Source organism: Eutrigla gurnardus (genome assembly GCF_963514095.1).
Source record: "Eutrigla gurnardus genome assembly, chromosome: 1".
Taxonomy (NCBI): domain Eukaryota; kingdom Metazoa; phylum Chordata; class Actinopteri; order Perciformes; family Triglidae; genus Eutrigla; species Eutrigla gurnardus.
In genome coordinates this window covers 23379187-23399786 of record NC_139915.1, presented here as the reverse complement: position 1 = coordinate 23399786, position 20600 = coordinate 23379187, and the positions used below count along the sequence as shown (strand labels likewise).

Here is a 20600-nt window from a genome sequence, read left to right as displayed (position 1 = left end):
CACAAGATTACAAAGTAGCCTGTTAGCCAGTCTGCTCACTGATCATGCTGTTTAGCATGCCAGGAGAGGATGGAGAAAAGAAGCTCGGGGAAAAGAGACAAAAGGAATATTAGAGGGGCGATGAGAGAAAGAGGGAGAGACCGTGGGAGACATGGGGGGGAAGACAGCGGAGTGATTGGGTGTTTGTGTGCATGGGGAGAGCGCGAGATGGAAAGCAAGAGAGCTGTTTAAAGAAAAAGAGGCGAGGGCTCTTTGGTCTGGCACTTGACTGAAGTGTGTGACGGCTCTGCGTATGGAAGTGAGCCGATGATGACTACAGAGTTACCCACAGTTAGAGAAGGGGATGAGCGAGAGCCAGTTAGAGGAGGAGCGCTTAATATTCCATGCACATACCGTTGCTCCGCTATAGAGAGTTTAAAAATAGACAGCAGCAGACTTGTGGACTGAGGAGCCGAGCTAAAAAAGAGTGTGCAGTCGCGTACGATGAGAGGGGGGATCCAGCCGGCTCTGAGGGATGTGAAGGGGAGACAGTTGGATGGCTTTGCCCAGTAATGATGATTATTGTTTGCATAAACGCCATCTTATGTCATCTGCTTGTAATCACCAAAATTCACCATCTGTTATGTTGGTGTTAAGTCTCAAAGTTCTCCAGCTATGCATTTCATTCATTCAAGCCCTCTGAACCATCTTTCATGAATAAAATGTCATTAGACTGGAACAGCGAGTTTGTCTTATTGGAAGAATATGCTTTTTGGTGTTCCTGCCGAGGGTTAGACGAGAAGATACTCTCGTGGCCAGATTGGTATCAAACTTCTAACCAAATCTGGACAAGAAAGCAAAAACTGTATTTCCCAAATTGTCAAACTTTAGTACTACTCATTCAAACAAAATTCATATTTGGCATTGTACAGACTGTACCACACCCCCGGCAAGTGCCAGACGCTTGATTACATTCATTATGTTTCTGAAGATATAAATACAGATGTGTGAATCAAAAAAATGTAAAATAGCATATAAGAAGCCAAAAATCTACATTCAAATAAGAATCAAATAACACATTGAAGTACAGTGCAGAAATATCTGGTTGGCTCCTTTATAAAACACATGGGACTAACCAGATATTTAACAAAAAGCTGCATATCAACAGCGTCCTGAAGTCCTCTGAAACATTTATGAACCCAGATTCAGTGCAGACTGCAGCCACAGTTTTGCTTGTTTCCCGGTTGAAGTCATGAAAATCCGATCTCATCCGTCTAAAAGACTGGAGAGGTTTGTTTTACTTTGTACATTTTCCCAAGAGAAGACTTCACCGCTGAGTACTTCGGCTATGGCTCGGCTACCATAATAAAGCTAACGCGTCCTGGCAGACTAGGTGGAATTAAAAGTTTGTTGTCACACTAGCATTTGGAGCTGTGGGGGAATCTGGCGTTCAAGGGTTGAAAGACAGAAAGAGACGTAGAGTCTTCATTTTGTACCGAGGGAAACAATCAAATTAGGAGATGTGTTATTCTGAAACAGGAACATCTCTGTCAGTCCACCAATAAAGCACTTTGTTCCACAGCAAAGATGTGGCTGTAGCTGACCCCAGACCAGATCACCTGGTGCCAACAAAGGTCTCAACATCTTGATGTCATTTTAAGCAAACGATGACTTATTTATCATCTCTTTGCAATAAAACTCTTTAGGTGCTTCGCTAGTAAATGGCTTTTATTTGAATGTGCTGAGGGAAGATATGGAAAATAACTGTTATATAAAACTAAGAATAGGAGTATGGGCCATGTTGCCTTATTATTAATGGGGGAATAGTGAGTGGATTGGTGTCTCTGTGGTGGGTAAAACTCTGTCGCACCATCTCCACTTCTCATCATGTTTTTTTGTCTTTCAAAATAAACTAAAGGAAATGAAATGGAAATTGCTCTAAATTCATACAAGCGAATAAGTCCAAATAAATATCAGCATTTTATCTGGAATGAAAACAGAAAGGGATGAAATGAAAACTGCTGACTGTGAGTTAGTAGAAACTGTGTGTGTGTGTGTGTGTGTGTGTGTGTGTGTGTGTGTGTGTGTGTGTGTGTGTGTGTGTGTGTTTGTGTGTGTGAGAGAGAGAGAGAGAGACCTCCGGACCTGCTGACTACTACACAGTGCAGTGATTTATGTGCGGGGGTGGGGTGGTGGCTACTGTTTATCTTACTGTCATCGCTTTCATACAGTAAACTGTGAGGTTTTGTGTTTTTATTTCGCTGCAGTTAAAAGCTGAACCTTTTTAGGTATATGAAAAACAATCTAATATAGAACATTATCCGGAAGGAAGACATTACCAAAAATGAAACGTTTTAAAGGTAAACAACTGAGGCTTCGCTGGCGCTGATTGTGTGATCTGGATAAGTGCACTGCTGATTGGCTGATTAATGCATTGCATTTCTTACCTTGAACCTCTTAGCCATTTGTGCAGTCAAAGGGACTCTAGCAGCAACGAACACGTCTTTCACACCGTCTGTGTTGACTTTGTTAAACAAATAATAGTTTTGCACATGACCTTGGCTCTGTGGCTCAAACAAGAAGAGTGCATCTTCATTCCCCGGCGCACTCCCAGGAGACGGCAAACAAGGCAACTACAACATAAACACACACACACACACACCACAGACCGCAATACACAGCCTGGACTGACCACACAGACGAAGGCACTACATTAATATATGGTGTAACACATGAAAGACAGCGAACACATGAGTGGAGCTGTGGCACTTCATATGTTTAAACTATTGACTATCACAAAAAACAATACAGTCGTCTCCATTTTGACCAATGTAAGCCTTCCTTTCTAAAGCACCTGCTGACACGTGCACACACACACACACACACACACACACACACAGAGACACACACACACAAGCATTCACACTCAGAGGATACTGTTGTCGTAATGTGCCACGCCAGCAGGCAGCCCAACAGGACGTCAGCATCCGTGTGTAATAAGCTTTTTGCCTTTGCTTTACAAAGCACCCTGTACACACACACACACACACGGTGGATACATAAATGACGGTGCCATCTTTTATTCGTGCATGAATTCACAAAATCAGATCTTTTTGCAACACAAAGGTACATGGGTAGACCCCCCCCCCCCCCACACACACACACACACACACACACACACATACACACTCACACACACACACACAGAGCACTTTGCTGAAAACATCATTAGTATGGTGATTAAATATCAACTAATGGAACCAGAAGGAAGTGAATTATGAATAACGCATGAGGCCCATGTCTGAGCAAAAAAAAAAAAAAATCACGGCACAATGATTTCCAAGTTGGTCTGCTACAGAATCGGCGCTGCGCCTGAACTCTTCCTCTCCGGTGACGTCCTCAACTCCACAGCAAGCTTCCTGCCTTCCTCCCAAATAAGCCCCGTCTCTCCTTTCAAGTTCGACATAAAAGAAGAGGAATAGGAGCGGCTGGGAAGGCTCCAATGAGGACAAGAAACCACTCTCTTATTTCTTTAATGCCTGAAAGATTTCCCTGCTGGAAAACCTGTGCTGGGGGGGGGGGGGGTTCTCCTCCGGTCTGATGTCAGCCAGCCTTGAGAGGCTAATACACATTCATCCTGCTAACCTTAAAAGCCCCACTGCAGCTCTCTTCAGAGATGGTGCACCTCCGACACCTTACTGCAGCTGGCCCAAACGTTGTGGACGGTTTAGTGGTGCTATGTGCTAATTGAGAGTTGTGTGAAAAGATGTAAGGAAGACAGCGAATTACAAAACAAAAGAACATTCAGTTGCAGGCCTTTTCCTTCCCTTTTGAGCTCCCCAATCTACTACAATCTAGTCTATCAATTACTACACAATCCCCGAGATATAAATGCTCTCATACTGGGCTGATGTAGTATGACTGCATGCAGTCTGGCTGCTGCTCGACTCCTCACATTAAAACTGCAATCTCCTTGATGCCTCACAAATATGACAGGAAAATTACTTAATTATGTTTCAGCTACAAAATTAAAACCATCCATACAGAGGACTTAGTTCACACTATGCAGTGCATAAAATCCGCGACACTTATCGTTACCATTTTAATTAAACTGATGAGGCTCAGCTCGACTCGACGTGCTCTTGACCTACTCTTCTGCAATCACGTCTTCGTCTTTCTCATGAGTTTGTTTGGACTGGAGCACCCTGGCGTGTCAGCAGGCTGTAGACAGACTGGTCTTCGGTGCCTTTAGACAATAAATTGTTTTCTACATTCATCAGAGTTTTTTTTTTTCTACAGGCATCAAAGGCAACTGAAAAGACACACCACCTCCCGTAGAGACATAATTCATCAATGTGAAAAGAGGCAGAGAATGAATATTGTATGTTATTTGTTGGCTTTCATTAATTTCCTTGCTATGAAACTTTGGTTTGAGAGAAAAATAACTACAAGAAGTCAGAAGCCGTCATCTGGGGCATTACAGGAAAAATAATAATATAGGGGTTTAGATGACTGGAAGAAACAGACAATATGGCTTATTTTAAATAAATAATAAATTATCTCACCAGAGTCGGGCCTACAGCAGTGCTATTACTTAAAGCCCCAGTGAAACGGTTAGAGCGTCTTAGCATCTGTGTTGTGATGTATTCTCCAGTGAAACAGGATGTTTTGTACAGCAGGGATTCACACACACCTCCCTTGAATTGGTTGAAATTGGTTGGTACTAACCTATGTAAGCACATGGCATATTTTGTTTTACATGAAGAACAGATGATTGGAGATTGACATCAAAATACATAGAAATCTATTTTACAACAACGCTGCAATCCCTGGACACATGGCACCAGGTTGGCTAAAAGCCAAGGAACCCCCGTATATGCAAAGTGTCCATTAAGTTGCAAACGTAAGCCTTTTGAGTGGCTAACAATGGTTGTGATGCTTATAGCCTCCAGTGAAACGCCTCCAGCATCCTTTATTGCTTTGTCACGTATAGCATGTCTTTGCTGTGTTGTCTACCGGTGTCAGGTTCAGTCGGGGCGAGCTCATTAATCTGTTCAGCTGCAGAGCTACTGACGGGGAGAGGAGAAAGACAAAGACAGGGAGGAGAAGAGGAGAAATCAAAGTGAAAAAGTACAAAGGGGGGATTTTGTGGAATTTAGGGGCTAGCCAGGAGAAAGGGCAAAAAAAATTAAATAAATAGAAGAAGCACAAAAGACACATTGAGCTGGAGAGAAAGAGAGAGTTTCACTATAAACTGTGGCTCCTTGAGATGCTTAGCAAATGCAGTGACATCACTAAACCAAATGCTTTAAGTATACCGGCGGGTTCTCCTATCACTGCCGCTGTTTGCATCACAAGGCTGACTTCATCAAACACCTCCAGAAACATGTGCTTCAGAGATAACCAACATTAAATATTCACTCTCGTCACACACAGATTTGGAAAGCTGACAACCCAGCAACCTCAACCTTTAATCCAAGATTGAAGTCGTCCTCGCTGCCTTGATTGCTGAATGAAAACCTTTGACAGAACATGGAGGCACATGAGCCCCTGACTAAATACCCCCGCCCCCCCATTCACAACTGACTGAAAATCCTCCTGCAGATGAAGATGAATGAAGATAATTCAGAATCCATATGGAAATTTGTGCACGTCATATCATTTTATTCACCAACAGATTTGCATTTCCCTAGCAAAGTCATAAACACTTAAAATATGTTTCTAACCATTTTTAGGTGTTTCAATATCGATGCATCTGGCAGGCGAGTAGTGAATTAAATGTTATGTTCAAGACTGAACTGAATAATCCATCCATCCATCCCTCCATCATCAATCACCCTGTTCAGGGTCGCGGGGGGGGGGGGGGGGGGGGGGGCTGTAGCCGATCCCAGCTGACAGGCGAAGGCAGGGTGCACCCTGGATAGGACGCCAGACTATTACGGGGCTGACATGTAGAGGCAGACAAGCATTCACACTCACATTCACACCTACGGGCCTTTACAGTCATGAATCAACCCCCATCCTGCATGTCTTTGGACTGTGGGAGGAAGCCGGAGAACTGACCTGAATGATATATTCAGCAAATTAACTTAAGTTGAAATAAAGATCAATAAAATAAAAATGAACTTACAGTTAAGCAATATTCCAGCCAATATATTCCATGTGTCTTTTTAAGTATGACACTATGGAAATTTCAAGACTGTAAATGACAGCTTCAATTTGCTAATTTAACATTAATAGGAGTTGGTATAGACTGACAGTAATCCTCAGTGATTGCTCATTACCACGAGGTAGCCAACACTCACTGTAGTACACGAAACAATCACTCAGTGTGGCGAGTGTATTGGAGGCCCTGACATTACTGGAGCCGTAGATATTACTGTCATGGCCAACAGCCGAATATCCTAATCTCAGAGCACACCAAAGCCTTGAGGGGTTTATCTCACCATTTCCCCACATTATGGATTAACATGTTATTTAGCCGGGTGCCTTCACATCAGAAAGACGTCTCTCTCACAGATTTCAGCAGGACGAAGCGAGGCTGATATGCAGGAGCTCTGTCCGAAGCACTTCCTACTTTTATACTATACCTGCACAGGTTAGACAAACTGATCCAGCATTCCCAGTCTGACGATTATTATGGGCAAAAAGCTCTCCAATCCCATGCTTGTGAGCCACGTCACGACATTCAGATTTATGTATCCAATAACTACATGCTGAATACTGTATGATAAACCTTTATGGAGAAAGGTTTACGGCAATGCATGCTCTGTTCATACACAGTGTTTTAACCGTGAGGGAGAGGCCGCCAACAGACTCAATGATGAACTTATTATTTCCAACATACAAACAGAACATCCTTATTTCATTTGATCCGTTAGCCTCAATGAGCTTCCCGATCCAAGTACGTTTCTGTTATCAGCTGCCGAGCAGATCCACGAGAGAAGAGACTGAGAGTCGTGATCAAAGACATTCTGACAGCAGTTTCTGAGTGAAGTGAGAGCATTCATGCATGTCCCAGTGTACCCAAGACTCAAACACGTGCCCAGAATGGAACAATCCAACAATCACATGTTGGCTGGTTGTCCGCTTGCATCAAGTTCCAGTCTTGGACGTCAGGTTCCCAAAGTTGAACCTTTTGATTATTTATTTGTTTGAATGATTTTTTTCTGTAGTCAATTAAACGCCGTAATTATTTTCATACACAAAAATCTGAAATGGAAAACAAGTGAACAACATCCTCACATTCGACAGGATTAAAGTATTCAGTATTTATAGACTAAGTGAATTAGATTGCGTGGGCATCTCAAACCGCAACTGCTATTTTGGTTCATGTATGATCAGCAAGGTGAGTTGGCGGCTAAAATTGAAATACGCATAAGAGGGTGTAGTGCCTAATAAACACACTCAGCCAGTCACGTCGCTGCTTCAACAGCTCAGCCAATCACACTGAAGTATGATAAAGGACGCAAGCATCAACGTCGTCGAACCATTTCAAGCCTCTCAAATCCTCTCGGGCGTGAAGGTGAAATGCCTTGTAATATATCTGGGTTCTGTAGTTGGGTGCAACCATTTCAATACGCAGCCACAGTAAAGAACACAACACTTTGTATGTTAATCTAAAAGCTTCTAAAAGAGATCTCTGGGTTCCTCTTCTGAACTAAAAAAAAGATGCATTTGATAAAAAAGCATTTGCACATTAATATTTGTCTACGGTCATGTTTGAACTTTTGTTTTTTAGGGGCGACATGTGAGCCATTATCACTATTTCAGTAAGAAGGTGAAGGCAACACAAGCATGTTTGAAAACAAAATATGTTACAACCTCTATTCCAATTTTAGCAGAGCACGCTGAGAAAAAAACAATATGAGTGCAGAGAGACCACTTAGGAGACGAGAGCAACCTATTTCAATAATGCATTCACAACGCAAAACAAGCGGAGCTCCTTCCAATTTCTGCATTTGGCTTGGGAAGAGCGGCCCTAATTTCATTAGTGGACTCCACGGGATCCGAGTTGGTGCCAGGTGACCAAACCGCTCCCTCACGGTGATAAGGTACATCCCTCCGGATCAATGAGAGACCATCATTCGTCTGGCTCTCCATCTCTGATGTGCATCTTTCGGTTCACGGTAGGAATATTAATTTAGAGAAAATGGTCCAGAATATCTGCCATGATTTTTTACCCTGATTGCAAAGCTTGTTCCGCCTTTTGTTTACTGCTATTAAATAAAAAATGTGAGATTGAGTGTGCGTTCCACATCTTCACTGCTATGAATCTTGATTTGAATCGCATAACTTGCATAACTAAACTCATTAAATGTAACTATGTGGAATGTGGGGCATTGACGAGTGTTATCTAACGAGATACGGCTGATTAGCAGTGATAGGCTGTGGCTCCTTAACCGCAATTCAAAGCCTTCCAGGGTATAACGGCCAAAACACAACATATATCTAAATAATCCCAGTGTTTCTATGGTGAAGAGAAAAAAGGTCAGGCTTCGACTTCACAAACAACACTTGTTAGTAGGATCAGTTAAATGTTGTTTTTGACAACAAAACAAAAGAAAAACATTTCCTCAGCCTTGTCCTTTAACTGTGTCGGCTAATTATGGACCAAGGAGTTAGGCGATGTGACATTTTTACTGATGTTCACCAACAACATATTTTTGCTCCTGATCCTGTTTTTGGGGCTGCTCGGGGCCTCCAAGTTCTTGTCCAGGGCTTCCTCATGCTTCTATGGTGCCTTTGAGTGCCCATCTCTCCCAAAGACTCATTTATTCGTCACATAATGATGCTCCCAACTCATCACATGCTGATACTTCGTCAGACACCTTGGCGTCCCTTTCTAACACACTGGGTCGCAGTAACACAAACAAACAAAAACTCTCGCTTATGTTTCATTAAAAGATAATTGTTGGATCAACGCATGGACAAGGTGTCACAAACACAACTAATGGAATCTCAAAATAGCTGTAAAATTGGTTTGTTTGACCAACTCCCCTCCACCCCACCTACTGTCTAATAATAAGGTGTAAGGGCTTACATTGTAGTTACTTGAAAGTCCAGAGCATCTCATAAAGAGTGCCTCGTGTATTGCTATTAGGTGCCGAGCGGCATCACAAACACAGCACTTTTCCACCTTTTACCCAACCAATTAATCCTGGATTGAGGCTTCAAGGGAGTGTATTTTGACTGTGAGAAGCCTTTGAATATCCTAAAGGAATGAATGGCGTTGAAAGAACAGGAGGAATCGATAAACTCAAGCCTTCCCGTGCTTCCAGGGTTGTAATCTAATCAGCAACAACGTCATCAGCAGGAGAGGCGGACAGACGCACAGTATGGATGAGCTAAACGGGAGGTGGTGGTGCAATCTGAGGCAGCTGGCAGGTAAATCTGGTAAAGTGACGAGCGAAGGGAGTCTGGGGCCCCGTGTCTGTCCATGTTTTTAAAAAAAAACAGGACTTGTTCTCTTCATCTTTGCCTGGCTTCCTTCCTCTTACACTCCATGCTTCCTTCACAGTAATATATTTTTTTTCCATTTGTGAAGGTCATATCAACCATCATTTCACCCTGATGGGATAACAGTATATAACGGCTCGAGGTGTGGGCTAATTGAGCTAAATGGAAAGCGTGACCGCTTGTTGAGCCCCACGAGGGACCTTCATTGTGGGCCACATCTCTAGGGTTGTGCAGGAAAAGGACAGCAGCCATCCGCTCCCATTTTCAGCGAGTCAACAGCGTTGTCAAACACCAGTGAGGTCACAGTAACGTCCTTCATGAACACGTTCACTCGGGCTTATTTAGCCGCACGGAGGCATCGTGTTTAACACAATCAGTGCAACTCCCTAAATGTCGCATTTAAGCATTCTAATACAAACAAACGGTGACGTTGTTGCTGTAAACGACAGACAATTGATTAAGCCGATGATCCTATTTATGTTTTCATTTAGGCTGTTTCATCAAGAGCCCCACAGCGTGAAACAATAACGTGTTTCATTATTTCCCATGGTGGAAATAATGAAATACGCCAATAGAGAGCTAATCTCTCAATAGAGAGCTCCGCTATTAAAAAAAATTAAGCCTTCGCTCCCTGCTCTGTGCTTTCAGTTGCTAAAAGGGTGAGATCAGCGTATCTTGACAGCCAAACACTTTGAATCACGATAGGGACGAATGGAGCTGCTCGAAAGTCAAGGGGGGAACGGGCTGTTACTCTGGCGAACACCATTCATCAAAACAAAAACACACCATGCAGTCAGAAGCAAAAAGTTACATGCAAAACATGAACTTTAAAGCTGAACTTCAAGTGGGGACGTTGCATCAATGACTAAATGTATGAGAACCAATCACGGCCCTGCAGCCTACCACTTGTTGGCGTTATGTATTATTTAGTTAGAGACAGGCCGAGTACAAGCAGGGACCCCGAGACTGACATGAAATCACTTCTCTTCCGTCCCCCCTGAGCCCTCCCACTTCAAGCTGTTAGATGTTGAAAGGCTTGCTTTGCCTTTGCCTGGCTGATCCTCTCAGGTGCTGTGATGGTCTTCGTATGCTGTCGTCTCCGATTCAGCAGCAATCCCTTCAAGAAACAAGCTTCAAACGCAGCTCCGGCAACTCAAACCAAGTTAGACGATGCACACGTGCTTTTTGATGGTGCAGCCGCTCTAAGGACTGTTGCAGGGAAACACACACATGATCTAAAAATGAAGTATTGGACAAGAATCACTTGCTCTTACTCCTCCGCTCTCTCCGTATAAACAAGCAGAGTCTGTTTTCTGACTCTGGTCATGTCTCACCTTCGTCCATGTCAATACAATTGATTTTTCGAGACGCTTCAAGAAAGTGAGAGAAATAAAGGGAAATGCATCAAACAAGTGTGTGTGTGTGTGGGGGGGGGGAGTCGCTGAGCGAGGGACTGACTGACGACTGACTAATCCAATGTGCAGAATGAATCGATATCACCGGAGTACATGGGAGACCAATAAACCTGCCAAAGGAGAAAAAGACACTAATCTACACAGAGCAAACAGGATTTCATCTGTTCTTCCTCCACAGCAGCACTAAAACCCCTCAGTCACCATAAAGTAGAATCAATGCTTCTCTGCAACTATAGCAACAATATATTAAAAAGATCATTGATGGAGTGAAACAAATAGCCACAAGGTGAGAAAAGTAAAACCATAGCGCGACCCAACAGCATTAGACCAGAGGAGCTTTAACTGTTTAAACCGTTCAGCTTTCATTAATGCATCCCAGAGTAGGAGCAAAACTGATTCATGTATGGCCTTTTATACTATATCAGGTGTTTTAGAAGGAGGGAGAGGAGTCAGGTAGGACTTAGCATCTGCTTAAAACGCCTTGATCTGTAGGTTTTAGTAGCAAACAATGAATCCCTGTGGCCTCACCTAAACGTAAGTCCAAAATCATAGCAGAGTGACGCTCATGGTCAAACCCAGGGTCGGGCTGAAGGGCATACTGGTAGCTTGGGGGTCTGACACCTGCCTTGTTAATACAAATGAACACATGCCCACCCTCTGTTTAGAATTGGAATCTAGACAATGTTAAACCTCTTGTGCATCACGTAGAGGATCCAGAAATCCTCTCCAAAAAAATCATTCAAGATTAGATTATCCAGACTTTTTTGTATCTATAACGCTTAGAAATCAGTGAATGAGCAAAGCTGCCAAAACGAGAACGGCCTAAAGAGATATTTGATTTTGTTTTATGTTGTATTCTGTCAAGGCGACGCTAATTAATAATCCTTGACGCAATGCACGTCATAGTGTCCAACACAGTTGATGGTCTCCGACAACAGCGGTGTCTGCAGTCCACTGATCAGCAGACGTCTGGCCATGAACACATAGCAACATCCATGTGTGTGTGTGTGTGTGTGTGTGTGTGTGTGTGTGTGTGTGACATTGCTCGGAGTTAAAGGTTGATGACACATCCTTTGCAGCAGATTGAGAGAGGCGATGTGCTGGGGAGGGGGGGTTGTTTTACCTGATCGCCGCCCCATTAACGGCACGTCCTCCACAACAAGGTGATCAGAGAGACGGGCTAACGTTGAACCCCCACTGACCTGAATCGTGCAGGTGTACTCCGAGTCGTCCAGCAGCCTCACGGTGCAGTTGCATTCCCTGTCCAGGCTCCGGATGCTGCTGCTCACCAGGCGGCTCAGCATCTTCTCGGTGGTTTGCGTGCGGGACCGGGCGCACACATAGGCTACAAGTTTTTTGGAGGGGATCTTCTGTCGCGTTACGGACGTCCCTGTTGTTTAGTCCAGTACCGGGTGAGCGGCAGCGACTGAGCGCAGCAGCGGCGGCGGTGGCGCATCGTTTTCTCAGCGTGTGTGAGCGCGGGCTGGCCGAGGAGCCGCACGGTGCGTTTCTCCACTCAGTGAAAGGAGTGGAAATAGTGCTACAGCCGCCTGCCGCACTCTCTCTGGTCCGGTTAGGCTGTCACCCCCCACACCACCACCCCTCCCCTCCGTCTCCCCGCCGTTGCCATGCCGCTCCGATGCTGCTGGGCGGGCCGAGGCCGTTGAGTGACGGCTCCGGCAGCCACTGCTGAGACGCTGCGTCCTCGGATCCAACGAGCGGGGAAGACATTCCGATAGGCCGGTGTTCGTCGTGACTACAGCCACATGGTCGGGAATAATAACAGTTAAAACAGTGGTCAAACAGTGGACAGGCCCTCTGTGCTGCCGGGGAAGTTGGTGAACTCATCACTGATATTCAACACGAGACAAATATAGCTTAGTAAACACAACAATGTAAAACTAGAGACACACTTAACATAGGCTACACATCGACATTGCATTCAGTGTAGGTTTAAAGCGTCACCTTAATATTATTTAATTAAACTTAAACTAGCATGAGTCAGATTTCCCCATTCATCGCCTTGTTTCATTAGATGTTTTTCTCATGTTTTTTGTCCGATGATGCTATTAAACTATGGCTCTCGTGTGTCTCATTAAAAATGAGTCAAACGAATAAGTGTCATAAAGTGTTACTTTGCATATTTAATGAAGTATAATATAAATACATATGTAGCCTAAATCGATAAAGGGGGCATGTTCCTTCACATTCTTGAGTTTGCACCAGAGACCCACATAACAGAGACTGATTGAGCTTTATTAAAACCAATTGAGATTGTATGGCTTCCTCGACAGGCCATCTTTCTTTAACCTGAGAGCACTTGCCGTCACGAGTAGGCTCCCATCAAAATCCCACTGCAGTAAAGAACCGCCTTGAGCGAGGAGCCGACCTGTTAACAGTCTGCCGGTTTCCTTGGCTGTGTCTCCCTCTGGTGGTGCTTCACGGTAAGGACAAGGAAGTGGGGGGGAACTTAATACATTTAGGGCTACATGTTAAACGGGGGAAGAAGTATCCAGACTTCCGGGGTTTTACTATTGTAGTTATTATTCGTGCGGCATTAATGTGTGTTGCATTTTCCTGCTGTAGATGTTTGATTGTTGTCGTTTTAAACTCATACACTGCTGGGTAGTTTAATCTACGGCAGTGTATACTTTTCTAAACATCATCATATGTTTACAGAACCATGTATCTCACAAAAAAATAATCTACTCTTCATTAGATCGGAAAACAACCCTGTTTTTTTTCCGATCTATGAAAATAATTCACACTCAAAATCACCAAATTCCACCAAAGAGAACCACTGCACGAGTGCTTTAACGGAAAAACAAAAACCCTTTCCTTCCGGGGAAAAAACTGTTGTTTAGGACTAGTTATCGGGTTTTTGCAACGTACAACCCAAAGCAAAAGACAGCTCATCTGCCGTGACATTGTCCCGCAATGCCGTGACCCGGATTCGAACCGGGGTTGCTGCGGCCACAACGCAGAGTACTAACCACTATACGATCACGGCGAGCTACGATGAGCTGGTGGCTGCTGCAAGGCGATAACGTCGTATGTTGAATGAGCAACCTCGGCGGGCTGTGTGACGTCATGAGTCGTTGGACTAAGCGAAGAATCCCGTATGTGGTTGTTGTTGTTGTTTCCCTCGTGTGGGCAGAGTGAACGTGGAGGACACGCAGCCTTCACGTTTTCATTCACAAATCTGCCCACGAGCATTTTTAAGATATATATTTATATTGTTTAAACTTGCAGCCTAGTTTGCAGACTAGTGCCATCTGGTGGACAAACGTCAAACTGCATGGGGGGTCGGGGGGTGTGGCTACACGTGGGGCTTCTCCACTTCTCTGGTTGGCTTATTTTGCTGCACGGAGCTTCCCGTTTTGTAACACAAATCAGCGTGCCGGTTACCAAACAAAACCTCTCGACAGAGACGCAGCGCGACAGTTTTGAGGCACAGTTTAAGGTAAAGTTTCGGTGCTGTGCATAGTTTGGGTTTTACTTATGGATGTAACTCAGTGTCGTTTATCATATTGTTGGTTCGTTGTTGTATTGGGTCGCTCCAAAATATAGGCGCACGAATTTTAATCGTCGCCCCCAAAACGCCCATCCACTCCAAGCTATTATTACATTTGCCACTGTTTGAGCATGCATATTACACTGCACTTTGTCTTAGACTTCACTGGAAATCTTCCAACTTTCACCCAGTTCACTTTACCCCCCCCCCGACCTCTTTCAGGGATCATGTGCAATAAAGAAATGTCTGACATCAATGTGTTCACAGGTTCACAGGCATGACTCATGCATGTATTCACTGGTTCCGCAAGGGACTCAGGCTGCACGACAACCCAGCACTGATGGCTGCTCTTAGGGACTGCAAGGAGCTGTACCCAGTCTTCATCCTGGACCCTCAGCTCCACAACGTCACCCGCATGTGCATCAACCGCTGGAGGTTCCTCATCGGTGCCCTCAAAGACCTGGACCGCAGCCTCAGGGTACTCAACTCCAGGTAGAGACGCGAGGACGACGTTCAGGAAAATTTAATTTTATTATAATTATTATTAATATATATATATATATATATGTGTGATGTGTTGGACACCTTCAGGCTGTTTGTTGTGAGAGGGAAGCCTGAGGAAGTGTTCCCCGAGCTGTTTGACAAGTGGAAAGTAACAAAGCTGACCTATGAGTACGACACAGAGCCCTACAGTCTGAGCCGTGACACGACGGTGACCACACTGGCCCAAGAACACAGCGTTGAAGTCATCTACAAGATCTCCCACACTCTTTACGATATAGACAGGTATTACTAACTCATGCTGGACACCTTTGCATCTGTTACATGTGAAATATTAAATTTAAGGGTTGTTGACCACTGCGTCATACAGTTCGTTTTGTCTCTCTTGTAGGATTATAGAGGAAAACAATGGAAAGGCTCCGCTTACTTATAATCGCATGCAGGCACTAATGAAAACTCTTGGCCCCCCGAAGAAACCCATACCTGCTCCAACCATGGAGGATACGACCGGTACGACAAACACCGGATCATGCCCACACCTAAAATAAGACTTTATGGAAAGTATAAACATTAATCAGTGCTTAATTGAAATATTCACATATCTGTCTTCCTCACAGATGTGAAAACTCCCTGTTCAGAAAACCATGAGGAGAAATACGGTTTCCCTACACTGGAGGAGCTCGGCCTGGATGCTGCAGCTCTTGGAGAGGAGCAGTTCCCCGGAGGAGAACGGGAGGCTCTCAGGAGACTAGATGAACATATGAAACGAACGGTAATTCACACAGGTTTTCTTTATCCCTACACGACTGAAGGGGTTTTGCCACTGAAATTCACCGCCTGGAGAAATTCCCTCCCTCTCCACGGCTTTATATAAACGTATACATGAACTCATCCATATTTCTTATGCAATGTTTGCTTCTACATCATCTGTTTTCTTACCTCAGGGATGGGTGTGTGGCTTTGAGAAGCCACAGACTTCTCCGAACTCCTTGAGCCCCAGCACCACGGTCCTCAGTCCATATGTCACCTTCGGCTGCCTGTCTGCTCGCACGTTCTGGTGGAGACTGACTAATGTCTATCAGGGGGTGAGTGTCTCCATCGCAGCACAACTTTTGTAGGTATATTATTTTAAGAAATGAGGCCTCACAACTGATGCTCTTTAATGGCAATGTCACTTAACTTTCCTCAGTGTTTAATCCATTTCAACAGTTAACAAAAAAATCTGCGAGATGTTTTCTTTAAGCTATATAATTTAGCTATTGATGTGTAGTCTTAACTTTTGAAATTCTGTTTCAGTTTGACTTACTTTGACTGTTTTCATTTGCAGAAGAAGCACTCCGATCCTCCAGTTTCCCTGCACGGCCAGCTGCTGTGGAGAGAGTTCTTCTACACAGCGAGTGTGGGCATCCCTAACTTTAACACAATGGAGGGAAACCCTGTATGTACCCAAGTGGACTGGGACACAAATCCCGAATATCTGGCTGCGTGGAGTGAGGTAAAAATTTTAATGAATGTGAAGGGAAATTCTACAATTTGGAGTTTTCATGATAATTCAGTAGAATCGCTAATTAATTATCGTGGCTGTTCTGTATCTCACTTAAGGCTCGGACTGGTTTCCCCTTCATCGATGCCATCATGACTCAGCTGAGGCAGGAGGGCTGGATCCACCACCTCGCCAGGCATGCTGTTGCCTGTTTTCTCACCAGGGGAGACATGTGGATCAGCTGGGAAGAAGGGCAGAAGGTGTGTAAAATGAGATTGCCTCTGTTGCACCTCTAAATGAAGTACGCAGTCCATTACCCATGTGGTTCCATGAGCAGTTTACAATGCATGAGAGACGGCTGCAAAATAACACCTCATTATCTACGCTACAAAGTACTGATATAAACCACTAACGCTTGAACTCATCGAATTACGTTTGGTGTCTACAGGATTTTATCATTTCAAATTTCAAACAGGTATTTTCAACCTATTTTAAAGGTGAACTGCACCAATTTTGCACATCAAAGTCTGTTCATCGGTCATAGTACTACTACACATGGGGAAATTATTTGTAAAAACCTTTTGAGGAGGATCGGTTGAAGGTGAAGCCTACAAATCTGAAAACAATAAAAGTAATTTTGGTGTGGAGTTAGATAGAAGTGAACTCACCAAGCTTGCCCTTGAAGGTGTTTGAAGAGCTTTTATTGGACGGCGACTGGGCTCTGAATGCTGGAAACTGGCAGTGGCTCTCGGCAAGTGCCTTCTTCCACCAGTTCTTCAGAGTCTACTCCCCCGTCGCGTTTGGCAAGAAGACAGACAAAAACGGAGACTACATCAAGTAAGTAACCTAACCAGCTCAAGTTGTCACACATTGTACATTTATTTTATGAAATCAAATCTAAGTCTTAAAAAATGTTACTTTATAGAAAGTACCTTCCTCTGCTGAAGAAGTTCCCAGCCCAGTATATCTATGAGCCTTGGAAAGCTCCACGCAGTGTCCAGCAGGCAGCAGGATGCATTGTGGGTGAAGACTACCCCAGTGTTTCCCCTAGAATTTTTTTCAGGCCCGGTGGTACCCACCGAAAAAACCCTAAACAGACGAGACGCGTGGGATGGTGTATTGGTGCAGTTGGATTAAGTCAGGTGGCACAGCAAGCAGTCTGCAATTCTGCAATTATTATATTTGCATTCAACATTTTTGTTCAACCAGAGTGTATTCAAGGTTTTCAAGGATTCAAGGGGAGAGTGACTTATTAAGGTGCTGGTTGATGGAAATTATGCAAAATTAGGGGCCGGAAAAATATGGCTGGAAAATGATGAGCATCACATTAATAGCTACAGATACTGTAAAACACTACAACGACATATGAGTGCATATATTGTCTTATTTTATCAAGTAAAATATAAGTTATAGGTTTACTCAACAGCAGTTAACTCAAAGTTCCACATCTTATCAAAAACAATCCTCCCCCCCGGGGAGGGGGGGCAAACGGGCTTTGGCCGGTTGTACATACGTCATCACGTCCTAATACTACACACACATGGCGTGATGTTATTTTTAAGGAGCGCCGTCTCTGCTTATATTTCTCGACAACACTCGACCTGCATCAGCGCATGTGCGCACGAGCGGATCTGTGCGAGCAGACAGCGCGAGCGCAGCGGGTTTTGGACGGAGACACACAGCGGCATTTTTATTATGTAAAAATAAATAATAATGTAATGTAATAAAATAAATATTATGGACCCTATGGACCGGTTCCGCTCACACCACGAGTCTGAAGAGTGCAACAGCTTATCAAAATACAGTGTCAACGTTCCGTGTTTTCAAAGTAGAAAGCGACATCGTGGTGGTTTAACGAGGCGGAACGGCATCAGAACAACATCAAGAGCGCGTAAAGTACACGGAAGAAAAAAGTAGCGGGAGCGCGCGGCGAGGATTGTTGCGGCCGCGCGTCTTGCGGAGCAAGTCTGCTGTGCTGCGCGGAGGCGCTCCTAATGTAAATGATTATTGATTTATGAATGAATTGATAGGTGGCTTATTTTTGGTATATTGATTTTTTTTTTTGGCCTGGCGGCAGGTCTCCTTGGCCTGGCGGGCCGCCAGGCCTGTACAATGGTAGGGGAAACACTGGACTACCCGCATCCCATTGTACAGCATGAAGTGATCAGCAAGAAGAACGTCCAGAGGATGAAGTTGGCTTACGCCCGGAGATCAGGAGACTCTGCTGCATCGCCCAGCACATCACCAGGCAAAAAGCAAGGTATTGCAGGAAATGTCTGCTTGTGTGAGAGAATCATCTTTTCAATTTTTATTTATGTCTACGTAAAAATCTGCTTCCTTAATACTTCGTTTTCCTTCAAGGTGTAAAACGGCAGGCTCCGTCTGTCGTTGAGATGTTGAAGAAGAAAGGCAGAAGAAAGTAATGGTACACACAATGAAGTGAAGTAATGGAGCTCTTGTAATCTATGACTCTTACTGTCTCATGTATGTGTCTACTTTCTTTATTACACCTCTCAGTAATGACCATTTTTATATTGGTACTGTTTTGACTTTTTAGATTTTATATCACCGTTTATGAGTGTTTATGTGATACTTGAAGAATGTTTCTTGTATGCAGATTAAATTAAAATTTATAAAGATTGAATGCTACGGTTTGTAACCTTTTAGCATCTTGGAGCAGCAAACGGCTAAATTCAACTGGAGCTAGTACACGGTTTATATTTTGGCGTTCTCACTATCGCCACTAGAGGGCGCTGTAACTCCACCTGCAGAAAAACATCACTTTGATGTTGTTGTACTAAATACTGTTTATTGAGTGAATTGGTCAATTTAATGGGATTTAATCAGCATTTTAAAATATTGGTGCACACATTTGTCAGCAGAATGTAAATAGAATTGTTGAGTAGGAAGATTTAGTGCACACAACAGACATGTTATACTTAACTGTGTGCAGAAAGGGAAGACATGAAATGATATACGACGCCTGTAAGATTCTAATGCAATCAAATCAGTCGCTCTCTTTTTCTAATATAGAGATATACATATCAAAGCATATATATGTGGGTGTTTATCCGCAGGGTTTCCAAACAAATATATTTTCAGTGACTTAATTCCTGAAATGTTGAATTATAAATGGAAAAAAACTTAATTGATCCCATTCATCATGATGGCCATCAACCGCTGTCTAATTTGAGCATGCTGCAACATTAGTTAAGGCCCATTTGCCAACAACATATTGTACGTTGACGATCTGTGCCTGTGATTGGCTAAAGGCAGTGTGAGTGGTCATTGTGTGTAAGTGTGTGGGGCGCACAGCTGTCCTTGGAGGCCAAGTCTTCTCCTGTTTCTGCTTCCTTGGAGCTGACATGGTGTGAATATCCAGAAGATGATGTCACAACCTCAGCAGCGGGCCAGACGGCTGTACAAAGCCAAGCTCGGTTTCCACAGAGACCTGTCAAACATCAAAACACTCTGCCGTCCCAACTGTGCATGAGGGAGGGTCCACTTGGCGCCAGGCCAATAAACCTCAGTTGATCATGGATTTATCTGATATTTTTCTCTAACGCTGTATGTTATGAGAGATGGTCAGTCTGTTTTCTGCACTTCTGTCCCCTTTAAACATGTTAAATTGGCTCTGGCTCCAAGAGTCATCGGCTGATTCATTAATCTGCGATCTAAATCCCATTTATATCTGCCTCCACCGGCGTTTGTCCAACGGTTTGCCCCTCTCAGCTTCTGTCTGTGTCGACACCTCACCGCTCAAACCATCTTGGATCTGACTGCTGTTATATCCCAGTTGGATTAGAACAGCATGTTCCCATGCAGCTGGCGTTTCATGGAGCTTAAATAGTGGTGATTTATCTCAGGAGTTTATTTGCTCCACTGGCAGCAGCATCAAACAGTTAATTCTCAATTTCGGCAACACCAAATTTGCTATTTTGAAAAATGGGAGAATATCTGGTCTTTGTTTATTTATTGTGTTTGACATACCGTCGGCCATGGGCTCTTTAACGTTTTGTAAGAAATGTTTTTCATCAACTCACATTACTAAATAATAGGAATGCACTCAACCACTCTATTGGCCAACAGAACCAAACAAGAATAAACATCCAATATTGACTTATTACAATATAAAACTCCTTTACTAAAGCAGGAGCTGGGTTTCGTCACCTCATAAAAGATAATCTGAAGAACACCATTGGCTACGCCCATGTTACCCATTCTTGTTTAATTTTTCCGTGTCAGCCAA

General features: G+C 43.8%; 2 protein-coding genes across 2 annotated transcripts in view; one reads left to right on the top strand and one right to left on the bottom strand.

Moving 5' to 3' along the window:
* The window catches only part of LOC311015445 (FERM domain-containing protein 5-like), a gene marked incomplete at its 3' end in the record, with an annotated part of 53966 nt that extends 41541 nt beyond the window's left edge, over positions 1–12425 (bottom strand). Inside the window, exon 1 of the mRNA XM_084012686.1 lies at positions 12056–12425. Coding sequence (XP_083868812.1) covers positions 12056–12157 — 102 coding nt within the window. The 5' untranslated portion in view covers positions 12158–12425. The remainder of the gene's footprint in view (positions 1–12055) is intronic.
* A 1818-nt stretch (positions 12426–14243) lies between these two features.
* Positions 14244–18961, top strand: cry5 (cryptochrome circadian regulator 5). The gene is made up of 12 exons (XM_084011841.1): positions 14244–14316; positions 14635–14859; positions 14959–15153; positions 15260–15378; positions 15486–15640; positions 15813–15953; positions 16196–16363; positions 16471–16611; positions 17037–17188; positions 17277–17387; positions 18490–18611; positions 18713–18961. Exons 2-12 carry the CDS (start codon positions 14645–14647, stop codon positions 18772–18774), a joined length of 1581 nt encoding a protein of 526 aa, XP_083867967.1. The 5' UTR covers positions 14244–14316; positions 14635–14644; the 3' UTR covers positions 18775–18961.
* Positions 18962–20600: the final 1639 nt, after the last annotated feature.

Bases quoted from the DNA above. Each gene is read 5' to 3' on its own strand.
- cry5 (XM_084011841.1), top strand. From the start codon at position 14,645: ATGACTCATGCATGTATTCACTGGTTCCGCAAGGGACTCAGGCTGCAC. The intron at 16,612-17,036 runs GTGTGTAAAATG...TTGCCCTTGAAG, and splicing joins GCTGGGAAGAAGGGCAGAAG to GTGTTTGAAGAGCTTTTATT. The intron at 18,612-18,712 runs GTATTGCAGGAA...TTTTCCTTCAAG, and splicing joins ATCACCAGGCAAAAAGCAAG to GTGTAAAACGGCAGGCTCCG.